The 17,752-nt window shown below is 48.5% G+C and overlaps 1 protein-coding gene across 5 annotated transcripts in view; it reads left to right on the forward strand.

The window, feature by feature from the left end:
* Clmn (calmin) overlaps positions 1–17,752 on the forward strand; it is a 101,627-nt gene that overhangs the window by 63,657 nt on the left and 20,218 nt on the right. For all 5 annotated transcript variants that reach the window (XM_087911532.1, XM_085697892.2, XM_087911529.1 and 2 more), the window contains exons 3-8: positions 1,402–1,497; positions 4,274–4,357; positions 9,389–9,481; positions 10,590–10,780; positions 12,967–13,160; positions 14,172–14,254. In XM_087911532.1, the coding sequence (XP_087767658.1) occupies positions 1,402–1,497; positions 4,274–4,357; positions 9,389–9,481; positions 10,590–10,780; positions 12,967–13,160; positions 14,172–14,254 (741 nt within the window). The remainder of the gene's footprint in view (positions 1–1,401; positions 1,498–4,273; positions 4,358–9,388; positions 9,482–10,589; positions 10,781–12,966; positions 13,161–14,171; positions 14,255–17,752) is intronic.

The following is a 17,752-nucleotide window of genomic DNA, read 5'->3' on the forward strand; positions in this document are numbered from 1 at the left end:
TTGGTTCAAACTCCCTGAAACCCTTGAAGCGTGCCCTTTTCTGTGCACCTGTAGATAGCCTCATCCTATATTTTGGCTAACTGGGGCAGGAGACTAGGACTCGTATAAAGGGTGAGGAAATGCCACCTTCCTTAACCAGTAAAACATGATCCCACCAAGGGGCCATGATGGAAGGAAGCTTTCCCAGAGGAGAAGGTACTGGCCCAGCTAACATTGTATTGAGATTTTCCTCACCCCCGGGTGTGTGCTGGGAAGAGTTGCCACTGCCCCAGTTAGCTAGAAGCACTGCAGCATCTCATTGTCCCTGAGGGTTCATGAAGCATCCAATCACTCCCTTAACCTGGACTAAAGGTAAGGGAAAATTCTGGCCGCAGGAGCTCAAGAATGCAGGCTTCTGACCCACTGTTGGGTGGATCTCCATTGCATTCATTCCGACTGTTGAAGGCCAGACTCAGGACACCGGATTTTACCAAATAGCTATTTGATGATCGCCCAGCCTCCTAGCGCCTCCCTTTCCCCAAATCAAAAGTGAGTGTTTGCATTAGGTAATTTTCCATGAGCCCTAACAGAAGTCGTGTGTGCGTGTGTGTGTGTGTGTGTGTGTGTGTGTGTGTTATTTTGATGGATATGCTGATGTTTGTAGATGGGGAGAATATGAGTGCCTGTGGAGGTCAGAGGTTAACCTCAGTTGTGTTTTCTAAGAAGTCTACCTTGTTGTTTTGTAGATAGCATCCCTTACTGGGTGGGACTGGGGCTCACTGATTCAGCGAAGCTGGTTGACCAACAAGCTTCAGGGGTCCTCCTGAGTCAGCCTCTCACCATTGTGATAACAGCTGTCTATGTGGGCATTGGGGGCTTGAACCCAGGTCCTCATGCTTGTGCAGCAGCGGATACTTCTCCACTGAGCTATCATCATCCTGGATCCAAAATTCCTTTATGCTTTGAAAACATATGGGATGTGCCATTTCTTACTCTCCTCAAACAGATGCCTGATTGTGATCCAGCCTTGGGGTCTGAGATCTCATGTTAGGGGGGCCTCAAAAGCCACTTAATTAGTTCCTTTATTCCTCTCTACACCTGGGACCAGAGGTCCCTTTGAGGACGACAGACTTCTGGCTCTCAGGTGATCCTTCTGCCTGCAAGTTTCTCTCTCTCTCTCTTTTTTTTCAAAAGATAGTTTATTTAACTTTATCTTATGTGCATTGTTGTGAGAATGTCAGATCCCCTGGAACTGGAGCCATAGAATTCTGCGTGCTGCCATGCGGGTGCTGGGAATTGAATCCTGGGCACTGCTGGAAGAGCAGCCACTGCTCTTAACTGCTGAGCCATGTCTACAGCCCTGCAGGTTTCTCTCTTGACCACCCAGGTCACTAACGGGTCTCTTTTCCTCCTGTCCTACAGTGTGACCCACCTCTAGAAGTTACGGACCTTTTCATTGATATCCAAGATGGCAAAATCCTCATGGCTTTGCTAGAAGTCCTCTCCGGGCGAAATCTGGTACGTGTGTTGGGGAAAGTACAAAAGGAAGTACTTCGTAGGCTTCATCTTCATCTGGGCATCAGCTTCGCGTCACTGTGACAAAGTGCCCAGGTCAACTGTTTAAAGGAAGAAGGGTTTGTTTGGGCTCGTGGGTTCGGAAGTGGCTATGGCCACTTAGTCCTGTTGCTTTGGGCCCGAGGAAAGACAGAATATCACAAGAATGTGTAGCAGGGAAGCTTTTCCTCTCATGTCAGCAAAAAGAAAGGGACCTGGGATTCCAAAATTATCCTCAAGGGCACAACTCCAAAGACCTGACTTCCTCCCACCAAGCCCCACCCACTAAAGGTTCCATCACCAGCCGGTAGCCGCATAGCCTGGTGTGTATAGGCCAGCAGCACCTGGAGTCTTCAGTGTGTAGATCTTGAGGGAACAACCCAGATGTAACCGTGACATCGGGAATGAATGTATGCACACATCCAGACAGTGTGTACCTCAGCGTCAGGAAATGCTGAAGGTAACAGTCCTTTATCATGAGAAGTGTGGGACTGGTGGGATTGCTCAGTAGCTAAGAGCACTTCCTACTCTTACGGGAGGACTTGAGTTCTGTTCCCAGCCCCGACATCAGACAGTCACAGTGACCTCTAGCTTCAGCGCCAGAAGGTCCCAGTGCTCTTCTCTGTCCTCTGAGGGCACCTGCGCACATGTGACAGACATATATGCATAAATAAATTTAAAATAAATAGAGTGGTAGGAGAGCTGGAGAGATGACTCAGCCGTTAAAAACACCGGCTGCTCTTGCAGAGGACCCAGGTTCGATTCTCAGCACCCCATGGCAGCTCACAACCATTTGTAACTCCAGTTCAAGTTACAGATGCCCTTTTGTGACCTCTGCAGACACTATACACACATGGTACACATGAATACATGCACTCATATACATGAAATAAAAATAAGTGAAGCTTAAAGAAAATGAGTTACATATGAACATATGTAACTGAGTAGTATCTTTTTCTCTTATTATTTTATTACTGTGTATTTGTGCACACATGTAATAGTGTGTAGTGGCTATGGAGAGGTCAGAGGACAGCTTGAGGAAGTAAGTTCTTTCCTTCCGTTGTGGGTTCCGCGGATTGAACTCAGGCTTACATGACAAGCATTTTTGCCTGCTGAGCCATCTTGCTGACCTGTACCTTTTCAGTTGTTTGCTTTTAAAGCAAACCTATGTTGTTAGGTAAATGCCCAGTGTTTTCAGTGAGCCTATGATGGTTCAGAATTGAAACTGAAGGATCAAGTTACTGGACTAAGCATTGTGTTAACTGGAGTTGCGGTTGAGATTTAGGGAAAACCATCCATGGTTGTTGGCTAAGAAGAGGTAACTTCTCAATGCTGGAAACACCTGTTAGTATAGTGACCCAAAATGTTCCCAGGCATTGTCGGATGTGTCCCCTCTTCCCCCACAAGGTGGCAAATGATCCAGTCCAAGATGCCTGTCACAGGGGCTGGGAAACGACTCAGCAGTTGACAGAGATTATGGCTCTCACAGAAGGCTGGATTTTGATTCCCAGGATCCACACCAGGTGGCTCACAACCACTTCCGCTGGCATCTGCACCTGTGCACACATGCCCACATAGACAACAATAAAATCTTCCTTCTTTTAGATGCCATATGTGTTTAAGTTGAGAAACTGGCTCAAACTTGAGTGTTTGATTTGACCTCGGTGGTCCTTCGTGCCTGTCTGCACGTACAGTGACAGATACCGCACAACACAGCCCACGCTGGCTCTGGACCTGACTTTAAAAGCATGGCTTCTCGCCTGGCATGGTGGCACACTCCTTTAGTCCCGGCACTCGGGAGGCAGAGGCAGGTGGATCTCTGTGAGTTCGAGGCCAGCCTGGGCTACATGGTGAGTTCCAGGACGGCCAGGGCTGCACAGAGAAACCCTGTCTCGAAAACCAACCAACCAAACAAACAAACACACAAACATCTCTACTCCGATCTGCGTGGTTGAGGCCTGTCATCCCCATTCATACTCAGGAAGTAAAAGATGCCGTTGAGTGCGCTCAGGCCTGGAAGCTTTTCACAGCGGGCTGAGGCATTCTCAGCAGGTCTCAGTCAAGTTGCAACATCCCCACACACACACCAAAGGCTTTGTAAGAAAGCACACTTCAGCCCCTTGTTCTGTTCCCGGTAGATGGACTCCCACTTTGAAGCCAGGGCACATGGCAACAACCTCCATGGCCTTGACCTTTGGCCCTGCAGCTCAGCAAAGATGAGTCCTCCGCTGCCCATCAGTAGAGCACAGTGGAATTGGCACGTGTGTGCTCTGTAGATGAGCTCGCTGTACACTCTGCGCAGAGCTCACGCTGGCAGGAATGGAGCTGCAATTGGCAGCTGGCCATTGTGCATCCTCCCCAAAACCCCACCTGCAGAAGTTCTTAACCAGAAACCAGCCACATCTGCTGCTGCTGGGGAGCCAAGCCGAGCCGTGACAAGGACAGCAAGCTGGCTTCCCTAAGCAAAGAGTCACGTGTGCTATGAGAGCATGTTACTGCCGGTCCCTAGAGAGGGGGAGGGCTGGCGAGAACACTGAACACATTTGTCCCGTGTCTAGATTTCCTCTTCCCCGGCTCCAGTGAGTCAAGTGCCAGGATCCCAGTGTCACAGGGCATTTGGATGTCTCCTCTGTGGGTGTTTTTAACACCATCCCTAAATAAATGAAAGGCGCCCACTGTGGTCCTGGGCGCTTGCTCTCTTGCTGGCGCCTGCTTAGTGGTGTCTTCTCTTGTTTTTCAGCTGCATGAATACAAATCCTCATCACATCGTATTTTTCGGTTGAACAACATAGCAAAAGCACTTAAGTTTCTGGAAGATAGCAATGTAAGTGTTTGAAGCCCATCCATCCCGGCAACGCGAGCTTGTCCTGGGGAGAAAGGGCAGAATTTTCAAGTGTGGTGTGGTGGTGAGGGAAATATGGAAAGGCTTAAAAGCGGAAATAGCCAGCCCCTCCTGAGCTTAGGGTGAAGGGAAGTCACTCAGAGAAGCTACATTCTGGGATGTGGCCCCAATGTCCTGCCCACCCTGTTTGTGCCTGTGGATAGGCAGTCCGAGAGAAGACCGGCAGCTGTTTGGTTTCTAGAGTTCTGGGGTTGATGGCTAGAGTATATATTGCCTTGAGGACATGGCGGTCAGTGTGGCAGAGGGAATGGCAGCAGCTTGGCTCTGTCATGGAGATTTCTGGATTCTGCATTTGGAACTGTTTCTTGTCCTTCACAGGTGGGAAGGGAAGGCCCAGGGGTGACAACCCTAAAGCCCTCTCTCACTAGGTTTGTTTCTGGACTGATCTGGGTAAAAAGTCTTCAGCTTCTCTGACCTGTTGACACACAGTGAAGTGCATTACCCCAAGATGTGGCTCCTTTGAGGTTCTGTGTGTAAGACAGGCTACATCTTAGCAGATAAGTGCGCTATCTTAGCAGAAAGGGACCTGGGTGAAGGATGTCCAGTAGCTCATGAAGGGACCCAGAGAGTCTAAGATGGAGCCTGGGGAAAGCCGAGTACTTGGATCATCTCAGAACCCGCTGAAGGGCAGGAAGAGGTATGACCTTGCTTTCCTGCCCTGCCACTTCCCGCTGCCCTGAGGGAGCCTGGGAAGGTGCCCACCACTGCAGCATCATCCCACACAAGATGATGTAGATGTCAAGTCTGGAGCTGAGCCACAGCCCAGATGCAAGTGGAATGGGGAACGCATTCACCACCTCAGAGGAGCTGGGCTCTGTCTCCCGGTCGCCACACAGTAGAGGAAGGTTCAGGGCATGGTGACCACAAAACACCCCGGTGCACCTTGGGTATCAGAACCTAAAGGTGGGAACAGACCAGGAATTTATCAGCTGACAGAGGATCAGCACTCCCATGGAATACTTGGCTGTGAAAAATAATTTGGTGCTGGGGTGTGTGATGGCGTAGGACCTCAAGCACAGGGTACAGAGTGACAGAGATGGAGTGGCGTTAAGAGCACTTCCTGCATGATTCCATCCATGTGACATCTCCGTGATGGAGAAACGGCTCTAGAGGCAGGAGATCAACGGTGGCTTAGGCCTGGGGGAGGCAGAGGGATGCAGGATGATGACTGGTGAGTCCAGAAATCATGACTGGGGTCCACGGTGTACTGCAGTGGTGTTCACACAAGCCTGCAAACACACCAGACCCACTAAGTGGTCTTTAGGTGCTCCAAGTGGGCATCTTGAACAATGTCAGCCTCATCACAGTGAAGCCGTTTAAAACACAAGCCCTTCCCAGCATCACTTAAGGGCTCCCTCTTTGAGCTCAGGGACACTGTCAGCCATTACTTGAGTGAGGTTCAGCCTTGCCTTAGTATGACTAGGCCTCAGTTTCCAATCCTGGCCTCCCCACTCACCTCTAGGGACTGTGGGGACGCCATGTACCTCTCTAAATAGAAGGATCCGAAACAGAACTTCCTTCAGAGGGCTGTCGAGGAATTGGTGTGCCCACCCCCATTAACGGCTGGGTGGCCATTTGCTGCCACTTCCGTGGGTGACTAACTTGTGACGCCGCTCACCTGTGTTCCATCGTTAGCATTTACTTTCCCAAAGTAATGTCTCCTCTGAATTCCCAAGGAGCCTTATTTGGGAGAGGAGATGGGTGAGGTCTTCAAGCAACTGCCTAGGTTACCCCTTCTTCTGCCTTAGTTGACTGTGAGATGGTCTTCTACTGTTAATGCCACATGGGTGAGCCTGGTCACAGTTACCCAGGCACGTCCTAGGCTTCCATCTGAGTGTCTTGTGGGTCTGGGCTATACCTAGCATTGGGGAGAATCAGGTAATAAGTTATATAAGATGCCCATTAGCCTTGGAGATGGTTGGGGTCCAGAAGAAAGAGTGTTCACGTAGGCAACATACACTCCAAGGCCTGAAAAGATGATAAGGCTATATGGACTGAAGATCTGCATGGGGGGCTTTCCTGCCATGAATGGATCTAAGTACATGCGGTACCATGGGACAGCATGGCTGAGACTGAGAAGACCTGGCTTTCTGTACTCCACGTGTGAACATTTTCCAGGCTGTCTGCTCTAGCAGCCTCATAGCTGCTTGGAGCATTGACCCCATCTTCCCTTTAATTAATTTTTATAACAACGTTTAGAAGTGTCCCAACATGGATGCTTGTTAGCTCAGTCCCTCATTGGTTCCATTTCTCAGGCATGATGACCTAGGAGGAAGCTGGTGATGGAGAGGGGACAAGATAACATCCCAGAGGCGTGCTGTGTCCCATTTCCAGAATACACAGAATTACTTAGGGAGCCTTATTTGTCCCGCTTTGTGCCACTGCCTGGATTCCAGGAAGGGCAGGCTTCAGTGGCTCTGCTGAGTCCTTGGTGGCAGTGCCCAGAGCTGGGAAGTAGGTGCAGACAACAACCCAGCCTGCTGTTCTGGAGTCCCAGGACCAGCCGGGTATGCACCCTTCCTTCCATCCCTTCAACTGTGGATTGCAGATAACCTCACCATGGGACCAGCTCTGGAACCTCCACTAAGTTACTCAGGCCAAGCCTTGGCCTTGCCACCTCTGAAATGGGGACATTGTGAGAGCATTGGTGGATCTAACTTGGGAAGCCCCCTGCAGTAGCCGGTGCTCTGTAAAGGAAGCCATTGTCATGAAAGCTCCCAAGTCAGCTCTCTCTCTAAACCTGCCGGCTCCCAGAACAGAAAGGATGATCACATAACCCAGTAGACTCATTAGTATTCAGTGTGGCAAAACAGGCTGAGTTGGGGAAAAGAGGAGGGGACCCTGGCCCTGGAGATCTGAAGAGTGGTGATTTTATCGTCTGTCCATCCCCAAGAATGGAAGAAGGCTCTTGCTTCCAAGGAGGACTATACACTGGAGAGGAGGATGGCAATTCCATAAGCACTTGCGGTTCACTGGACTGGGATGGTTTATAACCTGCAAACCGGAGGATGTTTCCAGAGAGGACGTGGGGGTAGGAGAGCAGACAAGAGAGCCTCAACAAGTGATTGGTTATGTGAAGCAAGTGATGGCAGAGGAGCCCGGACTGAATGTTGGCTCTGAGTTTGATGGCTTATGTTCCTCTCAGTATTGACAACTTCCTTCCTGGCCTCCAGTCTGCCGGCGATGAGCCCGTGTTGTCTCAATTACCTTCTTGGCAGCGACTGTGAACGGCCCATCAACTAGGGAGCTGGGCAGTCAGGCTCAATTAGGCTACCCCAGACCTAACTTGGGTTGTCAGAGCCCCCAATAAACCGATAAGATCAGAGACCTAAGCCAGAGCAGTTTAACAACCTATGATGGAGAGGGGGAGTGGAGAGAGAAACTGTTGGATGACAATGTCTCTACGTTTTTCCTTCCCCAAGTGTCCTAGGATGAAGTTTGCAGTGTGGGTTTTAAAAGGTTGCTCTGATTAGCTCACTTCATCCCCCTTGCCCCTGAAGGCAGCTATGAACATTTGGGAAGTGTTGCTCAACAAGGAGAGGAAACAGAAGAGAGACCTATCCAGCCTGCACAGCCTCGCTCACCGCACTCACTCTGTGGCCCTTTCCGGAGAGGTTGGCAGAAGGCTGAAGCGTGGAATCAGATGCTGTTCACAGAATGAAATGCTGACTGTAGGCGCTGGCCCTCCATCCTGAACCCACACAGGAAACCCTATGTGTATTAAAATGCAGAATAGGCGTAGCAGGGTGGATCACAGGTCAAGGGTCAAACAGTTACTGCTTTAGACGACCTGAGTTCTGATACTTGATAGCTAAAACTTATATAAAAAATACAGGTGCAGTGGTTTGTGTCTGCACTTCCAGTCCCCCCCCCAACCCCCTGAAAGGCAAGATGGGGACAGAGACAGGAGGACACCTACAGCTCATTGGTCAGCCAGTGTGACCAAATCAGTGAGTTCCAGGTCCATTGAGAGACTTTGACTTAAAATACCAAATCAGTCGGAGAGACAGGCATGGTGACAGACACCTTTAGTTCCAGTACTTGGGAAACAGAAGCAGACAGATCTCTGGGTTCAAGGACAGACTGATCTACAGAGCAAGCTGTAGGTCAACCAGTGTAATACAGCAAGGCCTTGTCTCAAAAAGATACATAAGATAAGATAAAGTAAGTAAATAAATAAAAATTTAAAACTACAGTGGAGGTTGATAGAGGAAGACAGGATGTCAGCCTCTAGCTTCCACATGCACAGACGTGAAGTGCAGACTGTGGGTGTCAGGGACATGCACCTCCGTGACTAGGTCCTTGGGATGCTGCAGGCTCATGGGCTGCAAGTAGCCTTAGGGGTTCATCGGGAACATCTTTGCATGGTCAGACACAGGTGAAATAAATGAGCCACCTTTGGGCAGTTTCTCAGGATGGTATGTAGAGCATTCTGTAGAGATGCAGGGTCCCTTGCTGTGGTGGGCTCACTATTTCTGTCTTTCTGGTGGCTGATGTTGGTGCTCTGAGTTGGTCAAGGGTGTGTGAAATCAGGGGGGTTGGTGGCATGCTTGTGACATACAGCCTTCCCGGGCTATTGCCCTCCCTTTTGGGCAGAGAATGGTAGAAACTTTGCACATTTATGGCTCTGGGCAGATTGTATTTATCTGGACATGTCAGTGCATGCCCTCCTGATACACAGCGGTAAGGGAAGTGCCTACGTGATAGGCTTGTGGTTGGGGTAAACTGAGTCCTACTCATAAGTGCTTGTAAAGTTTTAGGGTGGCATTCACTCATGGTAAGCACTATATGTTTTTTATCAAATACAGTTTTATATATTGAGTGTCCCCCAAGAAGTTGTCTTTGGCAATGACAAATAACACTATGCAGTCAGCAGCGTCAGGCCTTGGATGGTGGTAGAGGTGGTAGATCTGACTCCTTGGGGTTTCGCGTTCATCGACTGCTTCTTTCCAGGTCAAGCTGGTTAGCATCGATGCAGCAGAGATAGCGGATGGCAACCCCTCGCTGGTTCTCGGGTTGATATGGAACATCATTCTCTTCTTCCAGGTAAACCTGCTGCTCTCTGGCACATGGTTATCATGTTGAACATTGTTCTATGATGTCGAGGGACATCATAAGGCTTAGTTTCCATGGAGTCAGACTTGACCATTTTCTGAGTGAGAACCAAGATGTGGAGACTGAGGTTCATGGTTTAGATACAAAGGAGATCCACAAGGGGAGGGTTTCCAGGGGCTTTGGGGCTGCTGTTGTCCAGAGAGGTACATGTATAAGCACTGTTTGAAGCTATGGATTCCTTTCTGTCTAAGCCTTGAACTTGAGCCTCGGTTCCCACATCCGCAAATGCAGCAGTGGTCACCAGACATGCTCCATGTGAGAGTTTTGCCCGCTGTACCACGTTTGCACAGGACTCGGTCACTCTAACCTGACTTCCTGAGAGATGCCGGGGACATCAGGAAATGTGTTAAGTGCCTTAAATCGACCCCAGAGCTTCTTTTGCTTGTTCAGTAAACATCTGTTGAGTTTCTTCAGTTTTGCAGATGCTAGAAAGACAAGACTCTGTCTTCTTGGGGGAGTCACAAAGATACGTGGATTCTGTCTTACTAGATAGAGGGTGTGGGTCACAATTGAGGTGTGAGCAGGGCTTTGTAAGAGCTCTGAGCAGGGACAGCTACCACAAATGGGTGATCGGAATGAGGAAACCCTGAGGAAGTGACCAGATAGTGTTTTGCCATGTGGATAGGAGTGTGCGCTGAGCAATGCCTCTCAGATATACTGTGCATACGAGTTGCGGGGACGTGGTGCTGAATCTGTAGGGCAGGCCCGAGCTTCTGTATTCCCCACATGTCAATGCTGGAGGAAAGGGACAGCCAGTAACAGGCCCAGAGTGAACAGGGACAGTGAAACTTGAAGAAGCACGGTGCATTCTGGGAGTGCCAGGTTATAGGGGAACAGAGAGAGTCTGGTCAAAAGACAGGCGTGTGTGCCTAGGCTGGTGATAGCCACGGGAATCTCAGGAGAAGCTTCTCATATACTGAGAACCAGGTCTACACAACCTGGATTCTCCAACCAGGGTCTTGTGGATGCAGGTCAGAGTGACCTACTGGCCGGGGGTCCCTTGTGAATCACTGGGTCTGATTTGCCCTTTTCTCTCTAGATAAAGGAGCTCACGGGCAACCTCAGCAGGAGTTCCCCATCTTCCAGCTTGTCACCTGGCTCGGGGGGCACAGACTCCGACTCCTCCTACCCACCCACCCCCACCACAGAGAGGAGTATGGCAGTATCAGTGAAAGACCAGAGGAAGGCCATCAAGACACTGCTGGCGTGGGTGCAGCGGAAAACAAGAAAGTAAGCTGCAACCTCCCCCTCCCCACCTATCTGCCTCAGGCCCACCGGTGTCCACCATGAGTACACCACACCCCATAAGGTTGTTTCCAGGCCCAGGGAGTAGTACACATGGACCTGGGTGGGTAAGGTGCATCAAACTCCATCTGCTAAGGTGCTAGGTATCCACGGGCCCTATGATTCACATAAACCATCAGAACAGGAATGTGATGTGTTTTTCCGGTGTGTGTGTGGTGTGTGCATGTGAGCGTGTGGGGCACGCACACACGTGAGCACGTAGAGGCCAGAGCAGGCACCAGGTGTCTTCCTCTGTTTCTCTCCATCTTATTCTCATAAGACAAAGTATTAGACTAAATCAGAAGCTTGCCATTTCCACTAAGCTGGCCAGCAAACTCCAGGCATCCTCCGGTCTCTGCTCCCCAGGGATAGGCTTACATTCATGGGCAGCTGTGCCTGGGTGTGTGTGTGTGTGCTGGGGATTCAGGTCCCCAGGTGTGTGCAGTCAGCACTCTTGCTATTTTCTGAGCCCAGTTATAGCCGTCTTCCGTCAGGTCTTTTACTGGCAGATCCTGGGCCTTCGTCAGAGGTGCCAAGTTAGTGTAGAGGAAGCCACACCCACTCGGGGACATCTCAGCTCATCTGTGTACAACCTAGGTGGTCGCTGCTGATGCCTCACTTGTTCAAGCTTCCCCTGTTGAGTGGCCTTCCAAGACAGTTGTGACAGAATTGGGGAGAGCAGCCGTACCTCTCCTGACAACCGCTTCATACATTTCTGCACACCTCCCAGGGACTGGGAAGAGGCTAGACCTTTGGGGAATTGAAGGAGGGAGTTGAGTGTGAATGATTAGCATAGGTTACTATGCAAAGACAGGAAATGTTTAAAAATAAATCAAGCCAAAGAGTTCATTGCCGGGGCCAGCGTGAGTGTGAAAGAGAGTTGGCAGCTAGGGAGGTGGGAGTGTTCTGTGGCCCCACTTTGGGTACCCGTGCGTCCCTGCACTTGGGCAAGTGCATGCAGCAGCTGGTGACTTTGGCTTGGTTGACAGTCCTACTGAAGATTGTCTGGATGACTGGCTATGAGAATGTACTCTGATCAGGTCACTGGGCCAAGGCTGGCACGAGCTCTGCCTAGGGAGTTTGCGACCTGTTAGGGGTCTGAAGTTACTTCTACACTGGAAGCATTTGTAAGGTGTTAAATTTTTATTAATTCCATGAACATAATAAGACAACTTTAAAAGTTATGGTTTTTCGGGCTGGGGAGATGGCTCGGTGATTAAAACACTTGCTGGGCAAGTATGAGGAAGAAAGTTCATATTTACAGCGTCTGCAGGCTCGGCAGCCCATCTGTAATACCAGAGCTCAGAGGGATGAGACAGAGTGATCCCCAGGGCACATTGGCTAGCCAGGCTAACCACATCAGGATGCTCTGGGTTCAAGCAAGAAACCTTGCCTCGGTGAATATAATGGAGAATAAGGAATGAGAAATACTCCTTGATGTCGGTTTCCAGCTTCCACACACGTGCCCCTCCCCCACAGGCAAACACGCATACACACGCACACACACTCACATGCCTGCCGCACACATACACATGAGGGGGAAGAAGTGATTTTTATGTGTCTTCATGATGCTGGTGGCTGACACTCATTGTGTGCCTTTTGTATTCCTGCTCCACACACCGAGTTCTGCTTTAGATGAGGCCATTCTTGTGGGAACTTCACCCTTCCTGATCACAGCACCCCACAAGGTCATCCTGTGTTCACTCTGTTTTATAACTAAAGTGTTAGAGGCTCAGAAAGGGTCTGTGCCCAGTCAAGGTCACTGACGTAGAAGCATAGAGGGACAGCTGAGATAGGAACTTGGATCTTCCTAGCTCTGTCTGTAATAGAGCACATCCCTGTGTGCCCACTTTCCATTGTCATGTGATGTGTGCAGCATAGAAATCTCTCCTTCATGTATTTAGAGACTTGGGAACCAAGGGTCTGGCTGCCTTTTGGGATAATGTGTACCTCCTGCTCCATTGGAAGATTCTCAGGGTGGCCCTCGTGATGGTCAGGGCCGGGGTGTCTTCGCAGGGTGACATAGCACAGCACCTAGCCCCCCTCAGGCCAGCGAGACTGCTGTGTGCAGACCTCCTCTTCAGGCTCCTTTCCTGACATGGGTGGTTTCTGTCCCTGCTACTTTCCGTCAGGTATGGTGTGGCGGTCCAGGACTTTGCGGGCAGCTGGAGGAGTGGGCTGGCTTTCCTGGCTGTCATCAAAGCCATTGATCCCAGCCTGGTGGACATGAAGCAGGCTCTGGAAGATTCCACCCGGGAGAATCTGGAAAAGGCCTTCAGCATTGCACATGATGCCTTGCACATCCCCAGGCTCCTTGAGCCGGAAGGTACAGTGACCTCTCTGTCCTTTAATTATTATTACAAATGTGCCATCTGATCTTTCAGGTAGAAAACTCAGAAAATAAAAATAAAAGCCCAATGAAGAAAAAGTATTATTTCCTATGTTATAGTCTTTTTTCTGTGTATCTAATTATAATATCTTTACACAATTGATATCATTTAGGATACATACGATTTTATCTCTTTTTTCACTCATCATATGTAATATCAATATTTAGCTAGTATATTTCTATAATCTCCTGGTTATATATTTATATTGGCTGCATAATTGTCCACCCATAAAATTTCTGTATTTGAGCCATTGAGGTTACTTCAGAAGTGATCCCTTTGAGGGGTTGAAGGCATAGCTCAGTGGCAAGCGGGAGGCCATGGCTTAGATCTCCAATTCTGTATATGGAAGAAAGAAGGGAGCAAAGGAAGGAGAAAGAAAGAAAAAAGGGAGGAAGAGAAGGGAAGAAGGAAGGAGAGAGAAAGAAAAAAGGGAAGAAGAGAAGGAAAGAAGGAAGGATCATTTTTGAATACAGCATGACCGTAAACATCTTACTTACCCAACATGCCTTTGCCTGTACCTCAAGGACCAGTTCCCACCTACAGAATAACAGAGTTAGGGGAGTGCACTCCTTTCGAAGGTGTGCAGCTCTGTTTTGTCACCCTGCACTCCACATTGGGTGTTTAATTTGGGACTCCCTGCAGCAGATTCATGGTCACCAGATGTGCTTATTCATGGGCCCAGCAATGAGCTGACTGCTCACAGCGAAGGTAATCAAGGAAAGAGGGCAAAGTCCTGAGTGTGGGATCCCAGGTTCTACATCCCAGTTCCTCTGTCCTTCAGCCAGCTGTGGGACTTTAGCCAAAGGCATCATCCCCCTTTCTGAGCCTAAATTTCTTTAAGGGGAAAAGGAAAGTCCTTGCTGATGTGTATGTTCCTTCCTCACCAGCACCCTGTGGTCCTATGGAGAAAGCATGTGTCTTTGCTAATGCTGTGTCTCTCTCAACAGACATCATGGTTGATATGCCGGATGAACAGTCCATTGTGACGTATGTGGCCCAGTTTCTAGAACGCTTTCCAGAGTTGGAGCCTGTACGTTTCTTTTCCTTACTTTTAATTCAAAACTATGCGTTTTCACTGGGTCCCCAGGGGACACAGCAGGGGCTTGGGCTGCATCATTTTATGTGGTTGGTGCAAACAAAGTGACCTCAAGTTCCTTGCCTTATTTGAGTTTCAGAACCATCTGTGACATACATCAAGCTCTCCAATGGGACAGAAAGCCGGTCACATCTCACACATACTTGTTCCCATTCCAAACTTGATTCAGGTGACAAGTTCCCTGTCATCCAGACTTCACTTTTATATGCCCAGTGGAACAGCCCAGTAGTTCACCAACATTTACCAAGGCTCAAAATTATAATGGAGAATGACCATTCAAAAGCATGCTTGTGGAGTTTATTTGTGTGTGTGTGTGTGCGTGTGTGTGTGTGTGTGTGTGTGTGTGTTTTAGGGGAGATTTTCTGGGGGGATAGCATTTTTGAGGCAGGATCTCATGTTATAGCCCCGGCTGGCCTTGAGTATGTGGCAATCCTCCTGCCTCAGCCTCCTCACTCTGGGAATACAATTATGTGCCACTGTTCCCTGGCCACTTCTTTTACTGTTTAGAATTCCAGATCATACTTGAAGATAGGTTTGGGGCAGGGACGAAGTTGTCATGGTTTTACTGAACACACACGTGTACATCTATCCCTGAGACAGTAGTAACAATAAGAATAACAACCGCAGCCTGTGGTGGAAGCCATCTTCCACCTACTGCATACCTAGCACCAGCTCAGGGAACTCAGCAAGTAACTGGACTGGACCTGGCCATAGCGCAGTGCTATGACATTGACTAGTGCTCACAAAGCTCTGGGTTTGGCCTCTAGTTATGCAAAACTTAATTAAAAAAAAAACTAAGTTAAAAAATTAGGACAAAGTCAGTTGGACAGATGAGGTGCTTAGGTGATGCAGCTTTGTTCTAGCAAAGAAGAGAGTTAACATATCGGTAGATGCATTACTGTCCCCAGCAGATTTACGTGCTTGGTAGAAAAAAAAAAAAATACAAGCTTAAAGAAATAAAGAATGTTAGGGGACAGGGACCCTCTTGCAGCTGGAGACTTTGTCTGCAGCTGTCATTCCTACAGTACTGTATAGTTCACCACCGTTATCCTCTTCTTACATATGAGAATGCCTCTGTCCAGAGAACCCTAAAGGTCTCTCCAGGGTCACACAGTCATCTAAATCAGGACTGCGGCAGACTCCGGAGCTTTGTTTCCAAAGTTTATGTTCCTGGCTCTTGTAAAAATACCACTGAGAGGGGGCTGGAGGGATAGCTCGGTGGTTAAGAGCATTGCCTGCTCTTCCAAAGGTCCTGAGTTCAATTCCCGGCAACCACATGGTGGCTCACAACCATCTGTAATGAGGTCTGGTACCCTCTTCTGGCCTGCAGACATACACACAGACAGAATATTATATACATAATAAATATAAAAAAGTACCACTGAGACTGGAGCCTTATTCTATACAGCAGAGACTCCCAGTGAGCCATGGGTTATATTACTGCCTGACCCTTATGTGTGGTTCCCACCTCTTCCAGCACCGTGATATTTTGAAGAGGAGTTTCTAGGCTGCCACTTGAAGCTCTGTGACCCTAGGCTTGTTCCTTGGCCTCTCTGACATCTGTATCAGACTCCTTCAAAAGTGGAAAGCATCACCCACATTTCAGGCTTGTGCAAAAAGTAACTACCTGTGTGAAAAACCCAATTTTGCTCAGAATGAACATTCACCAAGAGGTGGTGGCAGTAATTGCTATAGAATTCCACTTTTGGTAGCAGGATTTTCACTAGGCCTGAGCTGCTAACCCAGAGGCAGAATCAAAAACCAATTAAAACAGTGGTTTTCAACCTTCCTAAGGCTGTGACCCTTTAACACAGTTCCTCATGCTGTGGTGACCCCAACCATAAAAGTATTTCCATCACTACTTTATAACTGTAATTTTGTTACTGTCATGAATGGCAATGTAATTATTTTTGGAGATATGGGTTTGCCAAAGGGGTTGTGACCCATGGTTGAGAACCACTGAATTAAAAGTTGACAGTATGATTTAAGGTCGTGGTCAAGATTCAGCAAATCTAGAGAGACTGAGAAGGACATGATGGCTGGAGGAAGGGTCTTGGTTCACACAGAGCAGCATGTTTGAGCCTGCGGTGTGTGGGATACATTCTTTTGTGTTATGGACGTTACTTTCTTAGTCTTTAATACTTTTGTGTTTGGACTTTTTCTTTCTTCCCTTCTTCTTCTTCCCCTTCTTCTTCTTCTTCCTCTTCTTCTTCTTCTTCTTCTTCTTCTTCTTCTTCTTCTTCTTGGCTTTAAATAGTCAGTAGGAGTAGGCTTTTAAAGAGGACTGTAAAATATATTTTATTATTACTGTTGTTTTGGTTGTTGTATAGTCGGCTGTGTGCATGGAGGTCTTGGCAGCTTGTGTCCTCAGACTTACATGGCAAGCACCTCTTTCCCTCTGAGAGTGCCTTCTGCCCCTCTTCAGGTCCAGGCTTCCATCTGTGATCATTTCCTAAAGAATATCTTCTGTAGTTTTTGCAGTGTAAACTGGCTGTTCTAGAGCCTTCCTTGTGCTAATTCCAACCCTGAGCCATAGGTGGGTCTACTTTTGGCGATTGTTGCCTCCCTTGTTTGTAGGCTTCATTCTCCTGCTTATTTCCTAAATTTGGTTTGCTTTCTTGGCAGAGACAATATGCAAAGTAAGAGTAGCTACTGAGACTTTCTTTTCCTGTGTTGATCTGTCTTCTGTTGTTACAACAAGATACCAGATGCTAGATAACATATAATGAAGAGAGATTTGGGGCTGGAGAGATGGCTCAGCTGATTAATGAATGCACTTGCTGCTCTTACGAAGGCCCCAAGTTTAGTTCCCAGCATCCACATGGCAACTCTCAACCATCTGCAACCAGTTCCAGGGTGGGATCTGTCGCCCTCTTCTGCCTCTGTAGGCACCTGGCACACATATGGTTCAGAGAGAGAGAGAGAGAGAGAGAGAGAGAGAGAGAGAGAGAGAGAGAGAGAGGCAAACATTATACACATAAAATAAAAATAAATAAAGCTGGAGAGAGATTTGACTCAGCACCTTCGAAAGAACCTCATGGGCATTATAGTCAAAGTGTGTGTGAGACAGAGAGGTCACATAGCCAAGACAGGAAGCCAGAGGGCCACTTGACTCTTCACTCTGAAAGCAGCTCCCTCTGCAATGGACTGGGGTCCTAGGAGAAGGATGTCAGTTCCTTCTGAGGTTAGAACTCCCAATCACCTTGCACTGGGCCTCATCCTTTAAAGGTCCCTCCATGCCTCCTATTGCTGCACTAGATAATGAACTTTTAACACATGAGCCCTTGGGCCTGTATTCCAACCAAGCAGGGGATATAGCCTCCTTCTGAACCCGAGATGGGAGTTGCTCAGTCTGATCATTTCAGGAACCTAGAGGCGTGTTGGTGCCAGCTCATTTCTGCCGTCTGGGTTTGTGTTCTGAGGTCAGTCCAC

Source organism: Myodes glareolus, chromosome 11 (assembly GCF_982192425.1).
Source record: "Myodes glareolus chromosome 11, mMyoGla1.1, whole genome shotgun sequence".
Lineage (NCBI taxonomy): Eukaryota > Metazoa > Chordata > Mammalia > Rodentia > Cricetidae > Myodes > Myodes glareolus.